The 18,927-nt window shown below is 33.1% G+C and overlaps 2 protein-coding genes across 2 annotated transcripts in view; one reads left to right on the plus strand and one right to left on the minus strand.

Annotated features, from left to right (window-relative positions):
• Positions 1 to 12,416, plus strand: part of LOC123718797 (hemocytin) — a 56,763-nt gene extending 44,347 nt beyond the window's left edge. Inside the window, exons 57-74 of the mRNA XM_045675653.1 lie at positions 664 to 813; positions 1,826 to 1,984; positions 2,469 to 2,632; positions 2,921 to 3,050; positions 3,687 to 3,773; positions 3,860 to 4,022; positions 4,848 to 4,964; positions 5,560 to 5,778; positions 6,895 to 6,992; positions 7,668 to 7,868; positions 8,233 to 8,352; positions 8,755 to 8,913; positions 9,196 to 9,342; positions 9,592 to 9,799; positions 9,897 to 10,070; positions 10,442 to 10,594; positions 11,629 to 11,802; positions 12,245 to 12,416. Coding sequence (XP_045531609.1) covers positions 664 to 813; positions 1,826 to 1,984; positions 2,469 to 2,632; positions 2,921 to 3,050; positions 3,687 to 3,773; positions 3,860 to 4,022; positions 4,848 to 4,964; positions 5,560 to 5,778; positions 6,895 to 6,992; positions 7,668 to 7,868; positions 8,233 to 8,352; positions 8,755 to 8,913; positions 9,196 to 9,342; positions 9,592 to 9,799; positions 9,897 to 10,070; positions 10,442 to 10,594; positions 11,629 to 11,802; positions 12,245 to 12,348 — 2,727 coding nt within the window. The 3' untranslated portion in view covers positions 12,349 to 12,416. The remainder of the gene's footprint in view (positions 1 to 663; positions 814 to 1,825; positions 1,985 to 2,468; positions 2,633 to 2,920; positions 3,051 to 3,686; positions 3,774 to 3,859; positions 4,023 to 4,847; positions 4,965 to 5,559; positions 5,779 to 6,894; positions 6,993 to 7,667; positions 7,869 to 8,232; positions 8,353 to 8,754; positions 8,914 to 9,195; positions 9,343 to 9,591; positions 9,800 to 9,896; positions 10,071 to 10,441; positions 10,595 to 11,628; positions 11,803 to 12,244) is intronic.
• A 2,307-nt stretch (positions 12,417 to 14,723) lies between these two features.
• Positions 14,724 to 18,525, minus strand: LOC123720642 (uncharacterized protein F54F2.9). The gene is made up of 8 exons (XM_045677342.1): positions 18,271 to 18,525; positions 18,016 to 18,164; positions 17,746 to 17,917; positions 17,223 to 17,446; positions 16,814 to 16,982; positions 16,207 to 16,437; positions 15,721 to 15,879; positions 14,724 to 15,018 (listed from the first exon to the last, which is right to left on the minus strand). The coding sequence occupies exons 1-8, from the start codon at positions 18,397 to 18,399 to the stop codon at positions 14,866 to 14,868; spliced, it is 1,386 nt and encodes a 461-aa protein (XP_045533298.1). The 5' UTR covers positions 18,400 to 18,525; the 3' UTR covers positions 14,724 to 14,865.
• Between the last annotated feature and the right edge of the window lie 402 nt (positions 18,526 to 18,927).

Genomic DNA, 18,927 nt, shown 5'->3' on the forward strand with positions numbered 1-18,927 from the left:
AATACCTGAGTTTTCTGTCAGCTGTCAAGTTTGTACCTAAATTTGTCGACACGAACTGTCATTTTCATAGAAATTTAGTTTTCGACTTTCTACATACACTACTGTTAAGGCATCTTGACTATGCCCCCAGGACTTACAGATTTAATTATCTATGGATAGGCGCACAATTGGAAATACAAATTAATTTCATTCGTAAGCCGTTAGTTTACTTTAAAATTCAGTCATTCGTTTTTAGATAGATTTTTGATTTGAATGTAGTAGTAGTGGGTAGTTTTTGGCGCCATGGATAAACTGAAATTCGTTATTTTTTTAACTACCAAACAAACTGCCATTAAAATGCCAAAATTATATAAATAATGTTATCCAGTACTTTAATTAGCCGAAATAAAAATAATATATATTTTACAATTTTCCTCCTAAATAATCCTTTTATAAATCCTCAATTTCAAAGGTTAAGACGTTATCATTTTAATAATCATTTTTTCAGTGAAACTATTGTAGGTTACATCCAATTCTCTAACTTTATATTTTATTTGCCTTTTTCCTGTTTCTCTTACAGTGTAAAAAAGCGTAATGTTAATCATATATTTTCAATAAATTGGAGTTTTAAGTATTTGCATTACTAACATACATAAACTTTTATTTGAAATATTAAATTTACAGTTGCAAGTTAAACAGAACAAAATGGAGTTCATCGTACAAGTACCGTCATATCTATACGCAAACAAAACGGAAGGTCTTTGCGGCGTATGCGCAGGTTATCAGGAACATCTTTTAACTAGCAATGGAACTGTCACAGATAATTTCGATACGGTTTGTATTTTTTTGTTTTCATAGAACGGGGCAAACGGGCTGGAGGCTTATCTGATGATAAGTGATACCACCCCGCCGCCCATGGACACTCTCAAATCCTAAGGGCTCGCGAGTGCGTTGCTTTATGAATATGGTTATATATTTGCAAAAATGGTTATATATTTTCTCAAAATGAGGGTAAGAGTAAAACTGCCCCTCAACCGATACTACGCATACGTGTTGTTTTTAATCAGTATGAATTTATTATTAATTAAAAAAATGTTTAATTTTTTCTTTTTTTGTTAAATACTAGTAAACAATAAATACTGTGATATCTTTAAACATTTTGATGAATCTTTTCGGATTTATGAACAGTATAGACTTATTTATATTCCGGTAAAATATATAAATAAAGTAATAATAATAAATTCATAACATTTATCAAGTAAAATAACTTATAAATAATTTCTGAACAAAATATAATTTAAACAATTTGATTTTTTTACGTCACGTGATACAAAGGTCACAGACGAATCGACGCTAACATGGCATGCTTGTAAATAATTTCCTTCGACTGCAGCCTCCAATCTTAATACTATCGTGGAGTTATATTATGTCGGAAATTTTTTTTTGATCGAAATATATGTAAATATTATTTTAAATGAAGGAGATTCTATATTTATTCTTTATATAAGCTTTGGTTATGCACAGCTTGCACATTACCCATCATATTTTTTTTAGTATTTTTCTTTACTTTCATTGCGTTCTCCCTAATAACTTATATGTTATTTGTTTTTCTTTAAATGTAGCGAAGTGTAAATAAATAAGAATGATAATTTACATTTAACAAATTGATTTTACAAGTTGTTACGTGTTTACAAGCTAGTACGTCACAGGGACTGCTGCGACGCCATTACTTAGCAATATTGGTGTTTTTTTTAATTACAATTTTTATATATAAAATATCTCAATTAGTTGCCAAATATTTTTTTTATCGTAATACATTTTAAGTAAAACATAATCAATATCCCAGTACGGCAAGAGTTGGCAAGCTGCACCCGAAGTTCTGAAAACGCTAGAGATCCCTCCACAAGAGCAATGCGGGGAATTACCGCCCACACCGGAATGTATCTCTCTTCCACCTGAATCTAACCCCTGCTACAACATACATAACGTGGACAAGTTTGGAGCTGTAAGTACCTTTAGTTTTAAAATTTAATAAAATTTTCCAGGACTGTTTATGTTATTCGTGGTCCATTTTTTCTAATATAGATACAAAAAACGCAAAAATAAATACAAATTTAATACCAAGCATTGAAGGTTGATCAAATGTTTGCTTAAGCTTGGTAAGATTCTGAAACGAGACTTAGCGGATGTCAAATAGACGGCTGTGTTACTTGTCTATCAAATAAAAATGATCGAAGAAACGGATGCAATCTGAGACCGAGACCATTTAGAGTTGCAGCACCACTCGTTCATTTAATATTAAGTTAACAGGAAAATTATCATCACGTTTCAATCTATTCATAGAAAGAAATATTCAATATAAACCGTGCTTAAAAAAATGTTTTTTTTTTGTTATCAAATAAATGACAAATTTACTTTTTTATATTTTTTGACCAACCTGAAGAAAATCTTCACAATTGTAATTCATACAATAAACAAAATTTGTTCAGTGTCACGCGTTAGTAGACCCGCAGTCGTACATAGAGAGCTGTGAAGCCGAGCTTTGTGACTTGAACACTACGGACGCGTGTCCGACATTGGAGCGATACGCGGCCGAATGCCGTAAACAGGGGGTGTGTTTGGACTGGAGGACGGATCTTTGCCCCTATACATGGTAAGTCGAATTTTTAATGAAAAAAATCGTTCCCAGCTCAACTCGAGTTGTAAATCGAGCATAGCTCAGCAATGGTATATACAAAATATACTCCATTAATCCCTTTAACAACGTTACGATCAATAACTGCACTTTTTTTAAATACATTTGTTGCAAAAGTTTTTAAGTTATATAAAATATGAACTTTAGAATAATGTCTAAACAAAGTATATAACTATACAATTATTAATAATATGTGTTATGTGGATATAAATTGCAGTACTGATTTACATAAACATGACTTTACAGTGAGAATCCTCTCGTATACCGAACGTGCGTGGATTGTGAACGTACTTGCGAAAACCACGAAGAGCTCGTGAACAATCCTAAGAAGTGCGATCAAGCTCCTATTGAGGGCTGCTTCTGTCCTGAAGGGAAAGTGAGTATTCGGTAATAATTCGGTCAGATTAAAAAAAGGGACCTATTTACAACTGATTTCCTATCAATTCAATTCAAATTTAATTAAATTGAAAATATATTGTTAGATTTTAAAGCCAGACGCAATAAAGCGGGTTATAAAATTGACATGTCTGTCATCGTATCTCTTTAACAAAAGCACCGATTATGATGCAGTTTTCATAAAGAAATGTGTACGAAATGATTTTTACGCATAAAGATGACAAGTTTCAAGGTCATTAGCTCTTTTTGTTCCGGCAGACTAGACAAAACTTTATCTTTATATATATATAAATCTACTGTACGCGTGTATGTCACTGTACTCCTCTTAAACGGATGGGCAGATTTGAATGATTTTTTTTTTGTATGCGTTTGTGCTGCGCCAATACATCAACAAATGGTTTACAAATCAGCCCAGACAGCCTCTGTGGAATCCGCAAGTTTAAAACATTTGTTTAAAACGTTATGTTTCGGTATAGTACAATTTTAAGGTTACCTATTTCATATAGATGAAATAGGTAACCTTAGCAGAACCTAGCACCTTAGCGTCATGAATTTAAATCGAAACATGTATTTATGTATTATTTACATTTACTAATTATATACTTAATACGTTTAGGTCCGAGTAAACAGCACCTGTATCGAGCCATCAAAGTGTTTCCCATGTGATTCTAACAGCGAACATTATGCAGGAGATGAATGGCAGGTTAGTGCCTTTAATTATATCTAAATTAATGAATTTTCCCTAATTAAAACTTGATTAAAAATATTGATTATTTAAATGACGTGTAGGAGGACGCGTGTACAAAATGCACGTGCAGCAAAGTAACGGACAAGAACATGGCGCACGTAGCGTGCACGACACAGACGTGCACTGTGCCCGTTTGCAGCGAACAAGACGACCTCGTCAAGATGGCTACTAAGATTGGAGCGTGTTGTCCCGAATATATGTGTGGTAAGATCCTATCTTAGGGGTTTTTATAGCGTATTTTAATTAGAGAAGTATAATACCTTGAGTTGAAGGTTGAGTTGAAGACTTGAAAATAGTTACCTTGACAATAACTGAAATTTGTTGAAAATAGAGATTGGCAATTACACAAGTAGTCCGGTCAATATAATCATTTAAAATAACAAAAATTCCCGGAGAGCCAAATATTGGTGGAAAGCTGGTTACCATAACAAATATTTTTTTTAAAATCACCATCGATCCTATATATGCTATAAAAGTTATTCGTTGTCAATGGTCAACATTTGAGGATTTTTGGATTTTTTGCCTAAAACGCTAAATGATCTTAAAATTCTCTACGAAAATTGTCTTAATGTTTTTTTCCCTAGTAGTTACCATTCCTGAGATATTGCGATTCTAAGAGTCATGTTATACATGATATGCACACATTTTCACGCCACCTGTAGTGTACTACACTACCTATCATGACAATTTTATGATTATTTAAGGGATGAAAAGCCGTCAAATTCTACTACATATTACCTTATTTTTTATATCGATTATTATTATAACTTTAGATGATCTAAATTATGCCGCCTGTTTTTTAAAAACAAAGAAAAAAAATATGGCAATGCTTCTGGAATATCGTTATTAATATTCTCAAACATTCTACCTGGTGGTATCGAAAACGCAAGATTGATCTTCACCAACGATGAAGTTTTCAACGGCTTGTCTTTTTCATCCAATTGTTGTTATGTGTATATGTTCTACGTATATTTAAATTTCCCAGACTTCATTTACGACAGTTTTAAAAACTTTCTAATACGGTTACAGTGCCAAAACCTAAGAAACCAGAAATCAAGTGCGAAGAGCCAAAGAAGATGGATTGTGGATTTGGTCAAGTGCTCAAACAGAAGACAAACTCGGACGGATGTCCTGAATTTGCTTGCGGTATGTATATAGTCAATAAACAACTTTTACTTGAAAGAAACTATTTTGAACCCAAAAATCTTTCCCTTTTTTGTCAATTGGGGGCCATTCAAGTATTACGTAAGGACTATAGGGGTGAGGAGGTCTTTCTTAGTGGCTGATTACGTCATCAGTAACTATTTACTATTTACACATATTACCCACACATTGTCTATGCTTGAAAACGAAAGCATTTTCGAGGATTCCTACGAAAATATAATACGTTTATGTAATATACTTTTTGAGAGCTTTTCTTCATTTTGATGGCAAGAAGAGGGGGGGGGGGATAACTTGCAGGAAATCTGCTTACGTAATACTTGAACGGCCTCATGTCTATAATAAAAATTAATCCCCTCCACCCCCACAATCCATTTATTTATTTACAGAATAATGTCGATGTGTGTTTTACCTACGTAAGATAATTTTGCCTACGTAGACGCCTAATTTCTATATCCAGACAACCATTCGTAATTGGTACGAGTTGATTTCCATATCTTCTCTTTTGTAGATATTTTTTTGTATTTAACTATCTTATATTGTTATATATTTATATGTCATTATATTTTTTATTATACAGAATGTAAACCAGCCAGCGAATGTGAGGAAATACCCGGAGAGAACGAAGTGGAAATGCTCGAACCGGGTATCGAACGTGTGATCGACCGCACCGGATGTTGTCCCAAAGCCCAACTCGTATGTCGTCCCAATAATTGCCCTAAAGCTCCTGATTGTCCCAAGTTCCATACTCTAGAAACAACAAACGCCACTAGCCAGTGTTGCCCGGAATATAAATGCGGTGAGTTATTAATTTATATATCTTCTTCTTAATATTTACTATTATTATTTATTATTTATTTCTATATAGTAAATAGAAAAAAATACGTAATGCAATTCAAGAGCGTACCAAATCTTTAAAGGCCAGCAACGCACTTGCGAGCCTTCTGGCAATGTGATTGTCCTTCGGTATCACTTAGCATCAAGGGAGCCTGCCTGATTGTCTAATTGAACTGTTTTGAGGCGATTTTCTGTTACGATTCATGACCAATTTAATATAATGGTAACGAATAAACTCAAAACACTACTTGACTTCTTATTATTTTCTTTTGTCTTATTATAAAGCTACAATTTCTATTAGTTATTAAAAAACTACTACTAATCAAACATACTTACTTAAAAAAATGTGTGCATGTGAAAGAAGAAGAGTAAGAAGTGAAACTTCTTTATGACCTTATTTTTCTAAAAATGATCTCCTATATGCAACTTTACAGATTCAGTTAAATGAAGTTAAATACGATAAAGTTTAACAAAAGCCTTTTATTATTATAGACATGAATGCAAATAATACAGTTATTTCATTTTACCTTATTACTACTAAGATTATTCAAATATTCATTAATTGTAATAGAATTATTACTATAATTACTGTTATCGTTATTATATATGTTTGTTATTAATGGCTTCGAATCTCTTCGAATCAACCGTGGTAGGGACAAGAAAAAGATGGCGCTTAACGGAAAAATGTGACGCGTAATCGAAAAATGTGATGGTAATTTTTTTTTAAATAACGATAAAGAGTTTTACTTCAAAAATAGACCACTAAACAACTTGATTACTTTAAGAAAACAGTTTTTAAACGGATTGAAGCTATGTATTATTATAAACTTATAATTATTTACATAATTTTAAATTTTTCCGACGTTTCGCGTGCTTTACAGCGTGCGTGATCACCGTGACCACACACGTGTAAAAGCTATGTTAACAAAAGACAATACAAACTTGATTACAGTAACGGCAAACTATATTATATACCAATCAGGTAATTTTATATTACGTCATCTTAGGGACACATGCATATTTTGAATTAGCAATTAGTATTTAGATAATAAAAAATTAACTAGCGAATATGTTATAGAATTGCCTAAAGATAAATGCTTGGTAAACTTGGAATGGGAGGCAGCTTCGCGAGGGGGCGAGAAACCCAGAACGACACCACAGGTCATGCTTAAAGAGGTATCGTACATTTATATTTATCTATATTTTGAACGTTATAAAATATTTGCACAGATATACGATACAGGGAGTACTTTGACTCCCAATTTTTGGTAGATTTGGGACCGTAAGCTAATTATTTTTGAAGATATAGGTGAATTTCTGTGCCACTGTGTACTAGTTTTGGGTGTGTGCAACCCAAAACTAGTAGTAGACTTTCAAGATTTCAGCTTTACAGTTATGAACTTTTAAACACATTTTATTCTTGTCTTTAATTTCGAAATTTCGGATCAAACGCAAAGTGAATCCCAAACTCCTTCATTCAAATTTGTTGCTAAGTTTGATAAATATTAAGCTACGCAATTAACGGCCGCTTTCTACGCGATATATAATCTAAAATTATATCCAATCCAGATTTTCGCAACTTTAGATTAGATCAAATTCAAAGATATTTTACTTAAACGATCCATCGATCGGTTGTTAAAAGTATTTTATGAGAAATTGATTAAAATATCAATCTCTAGTAGTAAAAATTAGATTAAGATTGAGTATAGAAAGCGGCTGTAAAGCAGTGTCAACGCCAATAGACTTTACTAATTACTGCATATAATAATTTAAATATAATTAAATATAATATAATAAATAAATAGAAGAAAAAAATACAGCAAATTAATATTGCGTGATATAATATTACAGATAGACTCAGCTTGGCTAGACGGACCGTGTCGATCGTGTCGTTGCGTACAATCGGGTACTGCGCACGCGCAATGCAGTGTCACAGAATGTCCTGCTATTGTCTCGAGTGAACAGTTTGTGGTTGAGGCCCGACCAGTGCCGTTTGCCTGCTGTCCAAGGCCTGTGCAAACTGCTTGTAGACAGGGAGATATCATATATAAGGTATGTATATATATATTATTATTTTAAAAATATATGTTATTGTAATGTTTCGTCATGGTGGCATATTAGAGCTAATAATTATTTCACTCATCGCCAACAGATTTCCGATACTCCAATTGTTATGTGAGATCAGCTAAGCGCTAATCAATACCGCTGTCAAAAATTATCTGTCAAAATGTGAAAAAAATTGTCAAATTAATTTTTCAAAATAAATCAGTAGATGAGGCCATCATCATCAAACTAAATCAAACCCAATTTTTTTATTGTATATCATATCGTGTTTTGGCGTACAATTATCAATTGCTTATATGTATTTTTTTGTATGCGAAATGTACATGAACAATACAAATAAATACTGTACCAGGTCGGCGAGAGTTGGAAGTCGGCAAACAACGCTTGCGAGTCATACCAATGCAAAGAAGTAGCGGACGGGAAGTTGGAAATCGTCACCACCGTACAGAACTGTGATAGCACTTGTCAGCTTGTAAGTGAACATTTCTATGAATTTTAATTAATAAAATCAATAACGGTATACGACGAATCAACAAAGTAGGCGTTTTCTCCATTAAAAATGTCTAGATTTTCAGTTCATAGCTTCCACAAGTACTTTTTAGTTAAACACTGAACTTACGAATGTTAAAAAGCTATAAAATAAATTAATAAACCCAGAATTGAGGTAAAATTGATAAATTACCATAGTTACCATCAGTCACTATCATTTGTCATCGCTGAAAATTATAATAATTAATACCTTTATTCGTATCAAACTGTTACAAAATGTATACTGTATCTATCGTCATAATTGGGATTTGACGTAATAAACAAAATGAACGTATGTATGGATTTGGATAATTCCAAGAAAAATAAACATTGTACGTTAACGTAGGGCTGGGAATACGTAGCAGCGAACGTAGATAGTGGCGAATGTTGCGGACACTGCAAGCCTGCTGCTTGTATCGTCCGAGGGGAGATACACAATGTGTCTGACACCTGGACTTCTCCCGACTTCTGCTCTAACTTCACATGTGCTCTCGTCGACAATAATGTGAGTATAGATAATATTATGGCATAAATATATACTATTTGCTAATTTCATTCAGGAAACCATCAGAAATAAGTATTCATTTATTAATTAAATATAAGGTCATTTATTTTTATTTTTTCACAATTTCCTTTTGCAACAAACTTAAGAAAAAAACAAATGTTCTATTGTAAGTTGTTCGTAGGTATACTTTACTTTACTTTAAACAAAACAAATTGTTGAATCTAATGAACTATGTATAAATAAAATACTAATTCATCTATAAAGAAAAAGTATATTTTGCAGCTTCAAGTCCTATCAGAGACTGAGCAGTGTCCCGAAATACCTGAAGCGACGTTGAAACAGTATGTGTTGAGTGATGAAAAAGTTCCCGGAAAATGCTGTCCCAAACGCGAGCCTACCGCGTGTCGAGTCGGAAACGAGATATATCAGGTATTGATTCTATAATTTAAAGTATTTTTATTGTATTTTTGACGTAAACGGATAAATTAGTTTAGCATTTAATGTATTTTTTTTTATTTTTCATAAGCTAGTTTTCTTATACGAAATTTTGCATCGATCTCGAGCCTATAGCATAATATATACGTTATGCTAAACGCATTAGTATGTGCAAAAAATGAAGAAAAAAAATTACAATAACATTAAGATATAACATTTCCACACTCTTTCCTTCGTCAACAGGAAGGCCAAACATGGCCAACATCAGACCCGTGTAAGAACGTGACCTGCAGTCGTGATGTCTCTGGAAAACTAACCCAAACAGAGGAAGTACAAAGTTGTGATACACAGTGCAAGCGTGGATGGGCGTATAAGACCCCATCTAAGGATAAATGCTGTGGGCACTGTGCCCAAGAACAGTGTGTAGTCGCCGGGGAATTGAAGGAACCTGGTGAATATATTATGTTTATTAATTGCTATTTATTTAAAAACTTTATGAAATTTTTAAAATTTTATCAGCGACTTATAGACAATTATTTTTGTCCCAGGTTCAACATGGAAATCATTAGATAACTGTACAACGTACACGTGCGAGAAGCTAGAAGAGGAGGTGTTCGTGACGTCATCCCGCGTGCAATGTCCGGACTTGTCTGCGTGTGCACCTGACGACATCGTTACGGAGGACTGCTGTCAAGTTTGTAGGGAGAAACCGAAATCGCAAAGTGAATATTTTGGTGTTTTTATGGTTGCTTTTAAATTTACCAAACTCAAAAAGCTCAAACTAAAAAATAGCATACTTGTATTTTTTATGAGGTAAAATTAACTTTAAACCAGCGCCAACCAACCAATCTCATCAATTTCTGTATAAATTATTTTCTTATTCTACCTGAAGCTGATTGACATCACATCAATCACATCCATTTCTCGTTCATTAGAAGCGCCAAGTATTTTAAAAATTGTATCTACGCGATTATATTAGTTAATTATGTAAATCAATAACACAATTTTAACAATGGAAGTAAATTCACTTGAAATATGGGAAAAATCTCACTAAAGTATTAGCTTTTTATGAGCAATGAAATTGTAATTTCAGGCAAGTGTGTCCCCGCGGAAGTGAATGCCCAAGATTCAGTGGGTCTGATCCGAATATCCAGTGGGTCTCATGGTTTGTGTGTCAATAAGGAACCATTGGCTGGCTTCCGAGAATGCCGCGGCGCCTGCGATTCGGGAACGCTGTATAACAACCGTAAGTAAAGACGCCCTTTGGCTCATGCGACGCCCAAACCGATTTCAAGTATGAACACGAGCAGCGTTATGTTATTATATGACTGTTTCAAAACAAGACAGTTGAGCCCTTAAGTTTAGGGAAGCTCGAGTTCGGACGTATTTTGTCGATTTTAATCATGAAGTTATATTGATATCTGGTAAATTATGACGCGAAACGAAGGAATCCAGTAGAAAATACAGTAGTAAAAGGTATGGAGAAGTGGAAGAAGTGGTTTATTTATTTAACAAAATAAGCTACTACAGATTACTCCAATGCGGTTAATATTTACATATAACATCACATACAAAACATAGAAAAAAGGAAATACAATATAAACAGTAATAGATTGAAATATTTACAAAAAGGCTTAACTATTTATTTATCTACTTCTTGTTAAGTATTCTTATTTTTAATTTAATTTTATTTACCGTTTTTACATTTTTTTTCTTCTTTGCTTACACTGCTAACTTTTACTATTATTATTATTATTTGTTTCTACTGAGTATTAGATTCTTATTTGTTTTTTTGCGACTGAGGCGCAAACTAGCTGCTGTGGTCTCTGGCAGAATGACCAGCGCGGCGGAACAACTCTGCTCCTCGGCATAATGCTGAGTCAGGGCCAATTACAACCAGCACACACGCATTACACAATTAAACCTTTAAAAAATTGTTATCTCCCTATTATTATTATTTTTATTATTGTTATTTTATGTGTTTCTGTGTGTTTTGTTACTAAAAAATGTTATGTCTTTGTATGTATATTTCTTATTTTAGGAACTGATACGACCGTCAACTGTCAAAGTTGACAGTGAATCTGTGGAAGGCAACCTGGGGGTTTAGTCAAGATGCCTTAATAGTGGTGTATGTAGAAAGTTGAAAACTTATTTTCTATGAAAATAACAGTTCGTGTCGACAAATTTTCATACAAATTTAATTAAATAATCTTGACTAAGACCCCATTTTATTCTAGAAGGATAAAATTATAAATTTTCCTTATTATTGTGTTTTCACAGAAACGGGTTCCCACGAATCTCTTTGCGAATGCTGTACGGCAAGCAGATACGCTCCGATGGTGATCCAACTTACCTGTGAAGATGGGATCAAGACTCCTCATCGCGTGGCTTCTCCGGCAGAGTGCGTGTGTCGTCAGTGCGGGGAGACCATAAGCGATTGGCCACTACATGCAAGTACGTGTAAACTGAATATGTAAACTGTAGTGTATATGTAATTCAATTTTAAACAGATTTCTATTTAAAAAATCTCGGTTTCTGATTGGGCCAAAATGTTTGTTGTATTATTATTTCATATAATCAAACGAACGAAAAATATATTAGTTCCAACTCATAATTTGTTCTTTAGGTTTGAAATTTAAAAATTTTTTTTTTTAAATATGTAGTTTCGGGAGTGGAAACTTATTTTTCTTCTTTTCGGAGTTGAAATATGGGAGAAAATGCGCAATTCTATTGTCCTTATTTTTTATTTGCAGACATTTTTTTCCGACTTTTTCCAATCAATTTTACATTCCTTTCCAACCATTCCAACATTCCTTTTATTGTGAATATATATATACCAAAAAACCATAACTACCAAAAAAACTCACCAACATGATTTTTTGTATATATCTTTCAGGTCCCCGACCCCACTACATAAGCACAATCGGCTACAAGGGTAGAGGCGGGAAGCAAGTTGTACCAGATATGTACAAACGCTTCGGAACAGCAGAAAAGTACTAAATATCCAGAAACTTCTAAAATATATACTCAATTAATTGTAAATAAAAAATAATATTGAAACGGATTTTATAATTAAATCATTTGTTTATTAAAACATTCATATGTATGTATATATGTCATTAAACACAACAGTAGTTTTTATGGTTTTTTATAGGCAATAGTTTTAACTTTATGCCAGTTTCAAGTAAATGGTTGGGAAACTACACGCGAAAACATTTGTCATAAAACATTTTTTTCTCATATAAATATTTCCATTTCTTATCCAAACAAATGTATAGTTAAGTACTTTAGCGGCTTTCCTAGCTTTCTTGTGAAAAGCCAAGTGTTAGGTTTTCGACAACATAAATAGGTTTTATTTCTCCTGGTATATCCAAATTTGACGTGTTGAGCTTCTCATATCGATTAGACTTGTTATATCTATGAGCTGCGGATAGGACCACATCGCGGTGTTTAGGTGATGTCAGAGTTATCACAATGTTGCGAAGGCGATCAGTTATTTCGCCCATAAGATACTATGGTTTCCTCAGAAATATTTATAACTATTTTGTCAAAGAGCGCTTTAATAATAACCAGTAGGTCTTCGTTTCTCCTTTCAGGAACCGCCTGATGTTCAAAGTTGCAGCTACGTGAGAGACGATCTAGATACCTGCTTTTATTTTATAGGGATTTAAGGTTTTTGTTTTAGACTTCATTCTTATTTATATCCTACAATATTCCGTTAGAGACTGAGTATGATTGAAAATCATCAAACTCATTTTCGATCAAGGGCACAGAATCGATAGTTTTGTGCGATTTAAGCACTTCAGCTTTACGGGCATTGCTTTCTTGTAGACAATGTGAGCATTCAATCAACGACTCAAAATCCGTTCGCAAGGAACGCTTATCTTCATATCGTTGAACTCGGATTGCAGCATTTTTAAGGCGCCACCAAATGCATTATTGCAATGATCTTTTATTGAAAAAGTATATTTTTTAAAACATGAAATGTCGTTTTCCACATTCGTATACTACCTAGGTAACACTGAAAATGTTAAGAAAATGAAAAACGGCTTAATGTAGAAAGTTAGCTAATACTTTTGTTTTTCAAAATAATCTTAGTTCCTCTCTACTCATCGTCGATTCGATGAAGCATCTGAGAAAAACAGTGGGCCCATTCTTCCTCTTCTATGGCATTTTCGTACGGTTAGCCGCATCTTAGGCTCGTAAAGCGAATATGTACCTCGAATTTTATCTTTAGTTCTTTGGAATAAATGAAAGTCGCAAGGCGCCAGATCAGGACTGCATGGTGGATGACCCATTATCTCGACAACTGCCATAGTCAATTATTCAACACAGTCCGTTTTACGGAGTGCGCTGAAGCATTGTCGTGGTGAAGGAGGATCCTGCTTCCAGGGCCCTGGAACACGAAAATTGTCACTATAGAATAAATGTCAGAGTTGCCATGATTATTTATAGCTCAAAACGAATGGACCTTCCTTTCTCTTCCGCTCTCACTTACCTGGAGCGTGAATAATTTATTGAAAACATGGCAACTTCTGCTTGCGGAAACGCCTTAACTTTATTTCTTCTCTCACATATACATACATTATGATTAAACTAAGATGATAACATTTGGAAGTGTATGTGAGAAACTGGTCTCTGTAACAGGAGACCTGAGTGACAGATAGCCAGCCTCACCACCAGACCGAACTGGAAAAATACATTTTCTGTGACTGTAAATAATTTACATAAATACATTTCCTTTAAGTGGACGTAAAATTGTTTAATACAATTTATATCAGCACATTAATAACAAAAAACAAATATTTAACGTGTAATTGAGGCAATTCTTTTAAGGCAAGCTATACATTGATTCAGAATCGAGCAGTGGCATCCTGTACTATGATGGTTTACTTACGTTTGCCTCTCCGCCAGTGTTAATGGCCACGACAAATATATTGGACTGCCGGGATTTAAACGGAGGTGCTCATGGTTTAGAGTATGGCTGGTGGTCTATTTTTTAACTTTTAGTTAGGTTTAAATAAAATATTATGCATATGTTTTAACAATCGTTTATATCGTCGTAATGTACAAAAATTACATAGAATTACAATATTTCTATAGAACCTAATACACCTCAGAATTCTTCTATATTGAAATTTTGTAGCGTAGTTGTGTAGTAGCGCCATCTCAGAAAAGCTAAAGTGAGAAAAATATTGAAATACCTTCGTACGTATTATCAAAAATCACAACCCAAAATGCAAATTAAATGCAAAATCTGATTATATAGCCCGGGTTTGATAATTAGTTAAAAATAATTTGGTTTATAAATTGCTTTGTAGAGGAGCAACCAACCGTTTCATTCTATACAAAATTTAGTTTTTCTATATATATTTTTTATATAATTTCATGGAAAACTTGGATTTATTTTATTAACTGACGTGTAGTTGTATCTAAAATTGATACACAATGATATTATATAAAATTCGCAATATTATTTTCTAAGGTATTTCGATTAGAATAATTCTTAACATCACATCACAATAGAGGTTCATCTTCTTGGGGTGTGGCTTTATCTGAAGAATCTGTAGGACTGGAGCCATCATCTCCATTCTGTTCTTCCTCCTCTTTTTGTTTCTGCTGCTTTTTGAGCATGTCCGATAAATATTTACACCGCTGCATACACTCTTCCTGAAATAAAAATCGCATTGCTTGAAGATTTTTTATTACAGCCAATGGAAATTGGATTTATAGTTTCTATGGACGCTAATTTGGACATAGACTAATTGTCTGCACGGAATTCAAGAATTAACCACAAATCACACCACGCCGACACAAATAAAAATTATAAACAATTAAATCCATATTTGCGTATAACAATATTAGTCTAGATCTAGATCGTATCGATGACGTATAGTTTTCTATGTTTAACACATACGTCATCAATAAATGGATAACTTAAATAAAACTCACGGATAGTTTAAACTTTTGTCATGTTCAATTTTATTTGCAGTTTTACTAAATATTAAAGCAACATTATGCAAAGATAAGACTGCAATGTATTAGTCGTATTGCATATTAAATAGAAAAACAAATTCTATAGAAAGCGCAAGCGCATTGAGAAAAAGGTACTCTGTTATTGGTACTACTGACCTACAAAGGCGTTACTGTAACTAACTTTCGCTATTGCATTACGTGACAAATTTTGCGATTTCGTGAATTCATAGGTCCAATCCATGAACTGGCAACATTTAAGAATATTTTTCTCCTAAATTTGAGCGCTAAGTCTAGATACCATTGAATTCTTTATATTTTTCTATATGTATTTATTTGGATAAACTTTACCCACTCATTAAACAAGATGATTAACTCAATTAATAAAAATATACTTACTTTAGTTTTCCCTGGAACATTATTAGCGATTTTCTGCCATCGATCTCCTGCCCCACCTTTGGGGTATTTGGCTAACGAAACTTCCAACGCTTTCTGTTGGGTTTGGGACCAATTGCTTAATGAACTGGCCGACACGTCGTCCGTCTTACGGGTTTTCACCTGTTTTTTTTTAAATATTAGTCTAGTTATGACATAATACATTTCTTACATTATCTAATTTTAGTCGTGTAACATTTAAAAACATACTTTCCCAGGACTAAAACCAATTTAGTAAACATTTCAAACTTAATTACAATTTTTTTTTAATTCCTTTTGAGGCTACCTAAGTCTTTTTTATAACTTTATCATAACTATTTTAATTTATCTTGTATAGTAACAAATATTTAGTCTTGATAAAGATATATTTATTATAATATAAGGATTCATTTATTTTGGATACAAATTTTGACAAAAAATACATCTACAAAAGCCATAATTATTTCCTACCTTTTTAGGTGGTTCCGGTGGCACTTCCGGTGTCTCTTGAGCAGGTAGCTTATAACAATTTTCCTTTAATTTAGCGGCCATATGCGTCACTTCCGGCACAGATCGGCCCATACTGTCTGCTATTCGTTCCCAACGCTCTGGTGCACCGGGTGGATATTTCTTCACAAGTCTGACTAACTCTACCAGATCATCGTCTGTCCAAAGCCCGCCTGTGATAACTGGCGGTGCTGGCTTTTTAAATGAACAGATAAATTAAATTTAAAGCTATGACATTTCATTAATAATAAAAAGGTTTTGTAAAAGAAGTTTCTAACCAATGTTAGTAAATATATTTAAGGCCGATATTGTTCTACCAATGAGTTGTCTCAGTACAAAATAGTCTGGTCTGCTTGCTATGACATTCAAAATGCTTTGCTACCAGCCCATTAACGTTTAAGGGGACAACTTATATGTTACTCCTTGTATCTTAAGTGCTAGTAATTTTATACATTTATTTTTATTGTATATACGAGTCTATCAAGTCTGGATAGATGATATTGGCACAGAAGTATCATTTCATATTAAAAAATTAAAAACTACAACCTAAAACTTTGTTTGGAAAACCAACCTCTTTCATAGGTTTCACAGTTTCATATTCGTTCTCCGGTTCATCCACAGGATCTAGAACACATTCTCTTTCCCGGGGAACAAAACCGCGTCGTCGCCTTGGCCCACTAGCGGCTCGAGTCTCTGCCAGCGCTGCTTCACGTTCTTCACGGGCTTTGTCTTCCTCCTCTCTAAATAAATATTATTATTAAACAAAATTTGGTTACCAAGACTCATCTGGCATATAAACTGTATAATTTATTTATAAAAAAAACTTATTTAACAAAAAAATAATATATTGTTGAAAAATTAAAAAAGCATATCTCAGAAATTCAATTAATGTGCATAGCTTAGTATACATATTTTTAAGTTAAGAAAATTAAAACAAATTATAAATGTAATCAAATCTCTAAACTAAATTATGGGCTCACTTTTTTTTTCTCCTTTTTTCTTCTTCAAGCTCCTGCTTTTTCCTCTCCTTATAAGCTGCTATTACCGATGGCACAGCAGTAATAGACCACCATACTGCCCTTGGTATTTGGAAGGGTAATGTGTCCTTTACACTTGGCTTTGGTAATTGATCTAATATTTCAGCTATGCCTGTCTCAAAGCCTGACCTTTTTTGTTTTCTACCTCTCGAGTTTAATATTTGTTCCTATAAAATTTGTTAAGGATAATTAAAAAAACTATATCTATTTAACTCAAAAACCAAATCTAAGTACCAAATTCATAAATCATCTCAAGGATTGGATTAAATAACAATTTTAATGGAATATATTCTGTTCGTCTTTTTTTACAAAAAAACACAGTTTTTAATAACTTTATGGGTTATCAATATTATGTGTACTTTACAGTCTTTCAGGCTAACCATATCAAGCTTAAAGTAGGAACAATTGTTCCTCTTATAATCAGTACATTTAATTAATATAATTTATATAGAACTAATATACTCACTGCAGTGTATTTTTTCTCTATATATGCAGCCCAACCAACCAAATACTGACCAAATGTGATGATAATAAATAATATAATAGATCCTTCAGCCAGGCCCATTTTTCTAACATGCCGGTAATAGTATATGGCTGATCTCCAGTTAGGAAGACCATTTTTGAGTACCTCATTATACCTATAAATTTTCAATAATAAGAGTTACAAGGAATTAAGGATAACTCCTCCTAAGGATAATTTTTACTTGATATATTTAATCAAGAGTATTAAACTTACTTTTCTCTCTTTCCTGGATCTTTTAGCACATTATGAACCGAGACCAAGTTTCTAAATTGAACATCAGCATCAGGGGCATCATTCTTATCTGGATGTAATTTTAATGTTAATTTTTTAAATGCAGTTTTTATTTCTTGAGCTGATGCTTCCTAAAAATACATAAACAAATTACTAGCTAATTTTATAAAAGTTTAATTACTCGTTACACTGCAAAAAAATAAAGAAAGAGTCAGAGTTTTTATGATATATATTTACCGGAGAAACTCCAATTAATTCATAGAAATTTTGATTAACTTCTTCCACCACGTCGAAAACTTCCAAATCGTCCTCGTCCCATGCTTTTACGCTTAGCGAAAGACAAACTAACAAAATCAAACACCGCATCGTTACCACATTTGAGATAATATGTACTAATTAGTCTAATATTTAAGTTACGCTAGCTCGTATCCAATCGAGATAAATTATCCAATTCGAATTATCCACATACTTCAAGCAGCTGCTGTTGACAACCTAAATCTATTTTGATTTTTGACACCTTCCACATTCCATCTTTTCATTTTTCATGAACTGTCACACTGATATCTGACAGTTGTCACTGGGTTGGTACTCTTGCTTTACAACGAAGTTACCAAATTAAAAAAAATTATAGAATTTTGTTTTAAAAAGGCTTAACAAAAAAAATAAAGGACTAGATTTACCTACAAAGTCAAAGTTTATTTTATTATATAGTTTAGATTTACCAATACATACAATAAAACAAAAAATGGTTACCTAAGGTCTACCATGTCATGAAAATTCTTAAAAGATATATACAAAAGGAAGCATTTACAGCGGGTAAATGCTTTCTTTCTTTCGCATTTATATTAAATAGTATTGTCTTGCATACATCTGGATGTACTATTGGGTACCGCG

Source organism: Pieris brassicae, chromosome 2 (assembly GCF_905147105.1).
Source record: "Pieris brassicae chromosome 2, ilPieBrab1.1, whole genome shotgun sequence".
Classification (NCBI taxonomy): Eukaryota; Metazoa; Arthropoda; class Insecta; order Lepidoptera; family Pieridae; genus Pieris; species Pieris brassicae.

What these genes read in the sequence shown, in the direction of transcription:
- LOC123720642 (XM_045677342.1), bottom strand. Translation starts at nt 18,399, where the DNA reads ATGCGGTGTTTGATTTTGTTAGTTTGTCTTTCGCTAAGCGTAAAAGCA. An exon ending in GAAAAAAGGAGAAAAAAAAA is followed by an intron (nt 16,983 to 17,222) that starts GTGAGCCCATAA and finishes ATATTTATTTAG; the next exon opens with AGAGGAGGAAGACAAAGCCC. An exon ending in ATGTTCCAGGGAAAACTAAA is followed by an intron (nt 15,019 to 15,720) that starts GTAAGTATATTT and finishes TTTTTATTTCAG; the next exon opens with GAAGAGTGTATGCAGCGGTG.